The following is a 6,303-nucleotide window of genomic DNA, read 5'->3' on the forward strand; positions in this document are numbered from 1 at the left end:
TCTGTTAAACGGTCATATAAGATTTTTATATCCAGAAAGATTGTTTCAATGTTAAATTTCATGGATAGACTTTTAAAAACCAAATAATCTCCCTTTTTTTAGGTATTGTGACTGGTTAAAATGTGTGCATTTTCATAGAGAGCCAGACAATACAGTTTTTTAGCAGTGTTTATTTTTTGTAAAAAAAAAAAAAAAAAGAAACCAATGAATTTGAAAGGAAGTCATATTTGTCTTTTGATTGCACACTTTTTAAACAAAAATAATACAGGGTGAAGAATGAAAAATACAGTTTTTATGTTGCTATGTCAAAATAACACCTAAGTCTATGAATGTTCAAAATTAAAATATATATACCAAGAATGCTAAAATGTCTATTTTACATTATCTACAAAATGTATGTTCTAATCCAGCCCCAAATCATAGGAAAATACTTTGATACATATGAAAAGCTATAAACATAAGGAAATTTTGAAGGGAAATAACACACATAAAAGCTCATTAAATAATTACAACAACAAATAAATAGTTTGTTCAGCTTTACTTTTTGATTGCTGCCATGCATATTTTAATTTTTGGTATACTGAGATAAGGGAAAGGTGAGCATGCAAAGCACTTTTTTTTAGAATTAATTTGAAAGCAGATACAAGGTGGTGTATTTTTAAGCTGTTGTCAGAAGATCATAAAACATGATATAAAAGGCAATAGATGTGATAACTGTTCTCAGGAAAACACACAACAAAGCATCATTTTACAAAATTGACTTCAGTGAATACTCTTGGCAAATTTTCTTTTCTTCCATGGCTGGAGAAAATGTAAAAGTTTATAGTGTGGTTTTGGAAGGCTTGTATTATTCCCCATCTTGAGCATTTGGAAAATCACCCAAAAGGTCCATATGCTGAGAATGCCCCTTTTGATTTTGGTCAAAGCAGTAAGCATGTAGTGTCAACTGAGAACACAGCAATGGCAGACTTGTCTTTAAGCAGTCAGAATGGTAAAGCAAATGGTTACAGGTGAGTTCAATTTTGGCACAAGGAGAGAGAGATGAGAGAGCAGAGAATGTCTGACTTCTAACTTGTACTATGCTTGCTGGATTTACTGGCTCTTTTCCTTTCTTTGTGGTGCTGGATGGGTTTTGCTTGAGAGGTTCCCTCGAAGTTGTGGCTGGACTCATTGTGCTGCCTGGTGTATCGCTTGCACTTGCAGGCCGTGACCACAGTTATTTTGTAGGTTCTTATACTTCCATCCTGGCACTGAAGCTGGATCCTCTGAGTGCGAGTTTTGTCATTGACACACCTCCACTCTTGCGAGCTCCGCCTGCTCCAGTACTTGGTTCCGTAACCTCCTCCAATCCAGTTGGGGAGCAGTGGCAAAGGGAGGCATTCACCAGCACACACCAGTTCCTTCAGGGGATTAATGCTGGTGCACTGGCCATCTGAGATGTACTTGGTAGATCTCAGTTCTCGACAACCAACTTGAACGCGATCTGCAGAATGCACAGAACAAGAAACATTGATATTCAGAATGGAGTGATGTCCTTAACCAGTCATTTTCACATTAATCAGGTATGTTTTGCAGAAGTTAAAGTAGGCTGTAATCTTTACAGGGCATCTCTTTACTGTTGTGTCCCCCATCACAAGGGCCTCAAGTGCTGATGGTATCTCTGGATAATACCACAGCATAAAGAAATCCTAATGACATGCACTTCAGCAGTTGTGGTAGAAGAGGCAATTTTATTCTCTATCCTTCTTCTCAGGGACATACCTTTTAGAAGAGGAAAAAATGCCCCAAGGGAAGAAATGTTTCCTGCTTGTTCTCAGTCTAGGGAATCTGCTCTGTGATATTATACCACTTATAAATGATACCATTTATAACAATTATGTTGGATCAGTAGCAAGGGGGAAGACAGTGCTTTGGAAACAGTTGAAGTGCTTTTAAATGAATTTCAAATAGTGTGTTTCTTCTCATTCCATGGTTACAGTGGACTGAGTCTCCCATGAACTCTGCAGCTCCAAGCACACACTGCAGAAGTAGTAATTGCTGAAGTTACCACAGAATGGGGTTCTGTCTATGAATGATTAGCAGTAACAATTTCAGAGGGGTCGTTTTGCCCTCAAGAGAACACCATCTTTGTAACCGTAGTAGTGTGTATATTATATGTAACATAGAGGATCCTGCAAATTCTCTCAGGCAGCTGACAAACTCAACATGCAGAGCTTCTCATACAGGCATGTTTGTACCCGTCTATATGTGCGGCTCTGCACCCTGCAATAAACACAACTGTTTATTTCAGTAATTACACTTTGAAATAAACGCCCACAGTGTGCTTAATTTTAATAAGCAATCTTTACTGGCTGTGCTCTCCCTCTTTCCGAAGGACAATTACGGCACAGATTCTACACACAATGCAATTAACTAACGCTTTTAAAATAGAAGTAATTACTAGAAACATTTCAGAGTGAATCATAAAAGGCTTTGAAGGTACATCTACATATCACAGCTACAGGCTGCTTCTGTTTCTACTTGGATTTTTGGAAGCAAGTTCTGAACTGAGGCACTGCATTAAGATTGCTTCACCCTGTCCTCTGTGTCTCAGGGTGGGCAGGCAGAGAGACTGTAAATCTGCAGGCTGATCCTAGGGACTATTGACAGGGCTGCTCTACTGCCTGCTTTGCAGAAAAGATTCAAACCTGCCTTCCGGCAGCTGCACTCAGGAATGTACCTGGAAGCAGCTGGTCACAGCTCTGAGTTTGTCTTTCCTTCTGTTTTTCTGTCTTCCCTGTCTCAGCTTTTCACCAGTGACAGCTCAGTGACAATGAATACCTACTGGGCTGTTCCAGTAATCTCATAATGATGAGATGTTTCCTGTGCATTTAAACCCTTAGCATTCATAGAAGCTGACACACCTGGCTTAGCTGAAAGGTACCGGTGTCACTTGTTGCCTTCACTTTCTAGGGATGACTATTTTTATCAAGTTGCTGTGGGTCGGTGTGCGTGTGTTTCTCTATTTGGATTTCTTTCATTTTAAGAAGGTGGGCAGGGAGGGAACAGATAAAGTCAGCAGGTTTCCAGATCTGCACGTATCTGACATATATACATAAAACTCAGAAGGGAAAGACGGCATATAAAAAAGGCAAGTTAGAGCAGAGATCATAGGTAAATTACGAGCTGATTTGTTTACTTTTGCTGGAGGTGTTAAGCGGGTAAGTGCTAAAGCAGGAAGTAAAACTAAACAGCGGGAACAAAATTCAGAGTTTTTTATTGCACTTGAAAAGTAGCCCAGACACCTCCCCTGCCCGCAGTGGGAGGTGAGTTAAAAAAGAGAGCGCTCTGGAAATGCCTCTCTCTCCTTTTCCTTTATCTCGCTTCCCTGCCGGATAACCCATAAACCCTGCATTCCTGGATGAACCTCCCTCAGGAAGTAACCTGCCCGAGAGAGCCGGTCCTACAGGACTTCCCAGCACGGGGGTGGGAGGGCGGCTGGCTCGGGGGCCGCCCGGCGAGGCAGATCCCGGCCGGGAACCAGCAGCATCTCCCCGTGGTCCGGCTTCCCGCAGGCGCCGGTTCCCTGGAGCGCCGCGCTCGGGCAGGGGGGTGGGGGGGCCGGGGCGCTGCCACGGGATGCGCAGCTCCGAGGGGCTCCGCTCCCGCTCCCGGGGCCGGGCCAGGCGGGGCTGCCGCCCAGGGCTGCGGTGGAAGTGCCGCCGATGGGATACTCACTGTTACGGTCGGATCCAGTGCTGGTGTAGTGCCTGCCTCCGTTCCTAGCTTGATTCAATGTACTGTTGCTGCTTGGGCTCGCCGCAGCGGGTTTAACAACGTGGGAATAAAGTATCTCTGTGGCATCGTTCTTGAACGCCAAGGAGCTTCTCGTGAAGATGCAAGCCAGGAGAAAGCCGTAGAAGTGAATGGCAGGGAGAAGCATGGCTGGCTCAGTCTCTGTCTGACAGAGCTGGATGAAATCTTTTCCTTCTGCTTCTTCTGTGTAACTGAAATTGCTCTTGAAGGTTTCCTTTATATATTCAGAGAGGTTTGGCATTCATTCAGGTGTAAAGTTGTGGATAGCTTCAGAATGAAAACCCACAAAAGGGGTGGGGTCCCTACATGAGCTGCGAAGACCTTTCACCAATAGGAGAGAAGCCTGCAGTAAAGGAGGAGTTAGATGCACTAATTGCAGGATTCCTATTTGGGGATTTAGAGAGTATCAGAAAACTCTTAGGCACCAGCACACAGCAGCATTCGGGCTGAGACCTAGAGACTGCTGGCTCTACCCTGCCATTCCCTATGGTCCTGCGTGCCTGGCACTTTCGCGTGATGTGACTAACACGGCGTCAGAATGAGTCTCTCCTGCCCCTTCTATGCAAAGTTATGTACCCTCTTCTCAAACTGAGCTGATAGGATGCATCTATAAGGATGCAAAAATTTATAGAACTTACAGAAGACTGCTAGTTACACAAATACTGTCTGCAATATGCCAAGATCATTTAAAAAAATATTGTGAATAATTTAAATCTGCCTCTAGATGCTTTAAATTATGCAGCTTTGATCAACAGGGAGTACTGCAAGAGAAAGTACTTGGTTTAGGGGAATATTCTCTCCCTGGTGTGCAGAGTTATAAGTATGTATTTCTGTATCACCACACATAAAAAGTATCTCCTCTAGGCTCCTTAGTACAAACATATCCATATTCATAGCCTCTCACCATGCTCATTCACCAAAGTAGTCTTTTTTAGTTTTGTACATTGCCTAGAGCATTCTTATATTTTAATGTATTATTTCATGTGATAAAAGAAACAAAGAGAACATGTGCAAATCTTTTTTCAAAATTTCAGGAAAATAATCCTTACTTTGACATACTATTTTATTGTGTCACACACTTACTTGATTTTACATAAAATTACATGGCCCAGATACACACACCAGTGTAAACTGGGATTTACCACTAGGCCAATGCTTGTCTGCATCATGGTGAATGCTCTATAGATTTTCAATATAAATAAAACAGTGATCAACACTGAAGACTCTAGTGTTCTAACTAGAAACTAACCTTTTTCCTGAGAAAAAGTACAGCCTTGCAGAAGGCCATACTATGTAAAGGTTAGACTCTAATCTCACTTACATTCTCTGTAACTGAGTTGATATCTAAAGTCACACTGGATTTTATTGCTGTAATAAAATCAGAAGTGGAACACAGGTTAGTTACATCTACTGCCAGGATCAAAATCTCATTCATTCAGAGAAGACAACTTTGTTTCACCCTAGTCACAAGCAGACATTTGTCTATATCAGCAACACTTTCCTCTTGGATCATTAAGAAAGTTATCCTGGATTTCAGGAGTAAGGACAGATCCACAGTGAGTGCCAAACTGATAGCTTTTGCTTAAAAGACGCAGAAAAAACAGGAGTGTTGCAAGGTGAAGTGAGTTTTACTGGCAGAGCTGTGTGTGGGGAAGTTGAGTTGATTGCCTGCATCTATTATGACTAGCCCAACCCAGTTCTGGAATAACAAGAATGTTGCAAGGCAGAGTGAGATCTTTCAGAGGAGTAATGTATGGAGGAGTGGGATCACTGCTAACCCCTTACAAAGCTCCAGGTTCCACTCTCATGAAACATCTTATCTAACCACAGAAGCAAAGATAGGCATTTTACCTTCCCATTAAAAAAAATAAAAAATCTTAAGCAAATTACCAAAAAAGATATGTACATTACAGGTCATTAATATTTGAGCATTATTTTTTTTTTTAACAGCAGTGAACCTTGTTGATGTTCAAGTCCTACTTCATTTTTTCTCATATTCACAGATCATACAGATCTTTACACATCTCACCTTCCCTGCAGGATAGTCTCTGTGCTGAACTGAGCCACTGTAATGAAAAGCATGGAACCAATTTTTCAGTTATCCACAGTACCTGTGTATACCAGTCAGGAGAATTCTTCCTAGTAGAGAGATTTCCTCACATTAGACAAGACTTAAGAAAGTCAGAAGTTTCCTTGAGGGCTGTTTTCTTTGAAATAAGGCATATAATCTTCTCACAGGGAAAATGAATGGGACTTTGGAGTCGTTATAGGGTCTACAAGGAGCTTGCTAGGCCTCAACCTTTTCAGGTTTCAATGAAAGTTAATGATCATCCTTTCAAATTTAGTCTATATGAAACCATTAAGTTTGTCACGTACATCTCTTGGTCTTGTCACTTGGACAAGGAAGACCTCAAGAAAAGCTTCTTACAGCCTTTGAAAAGGAAAAGGTTGGCCCTGAATTTGCCACAGGAAAGATAATACAGATTACCTCATTCGTTTTTTTCTGAG

General features: G+C 41.6%; 1 protein-coding gene across 1 annotated transcript; it reads right to left on the reverse strand.

Moving 5' to 3' along the window:
* Window positions 1-276: 276 nt before the first annotated feature.
* On the reverse strand, window positions 277-4,036 carry LOC138105686 (sclerostin domain-containing protein 1). Its single transcript, XM_069005799.1, has 2 exons — window positions 3,718-4,036; window positions 277-1,483 (listed from the first exon to the last, which is right to left on the reverse strand). Exons 1-2 carry the CDS (start codon window positions 4,034-4,036, stop codon window positions 1,068-1,070), a joined length of 735 nt encoding a protein of 244 aa, XP_068861900.1. The 3' UTR covers window positions 277-1,067.
* Between the last annotated feature and the right edge of the window lie 2,267 nt (window positions 4,037-6,303).

Source organism: Aphelocoma coerulescens, chromosome 2, assembly GCF_041296385.1.
Source record: "Aphelocoma coerulescens isolate FSJ_1873_10779 chromosome 2, UR_Acoe_1.0, whole genome shotgun sequence".
Classification (NCBI taxonomy): domain Eukaryota; kingdom Metazoa; phylum Chordata; class Aves; order Passeriformes; family Corvidae; genus Aphelocoma; species Aphelocoma coerulescens.

Coding starts and splice junctions, on each gene's coding strand:
- LOC138105686 (XM_069005799.1), bottom strand. CDS start 4,036: ATGCCAAACCTCTCTGAATATATAAAGGAAACCTTCAAGAGCAATTTC. Junction 1,484..3,717: donor CACTGGATCCGACCGTAACA/GTGAGTATCCCA, acceptor TGCATTCTGCAG/ATCGCGTTCAAGTTGGTTGT.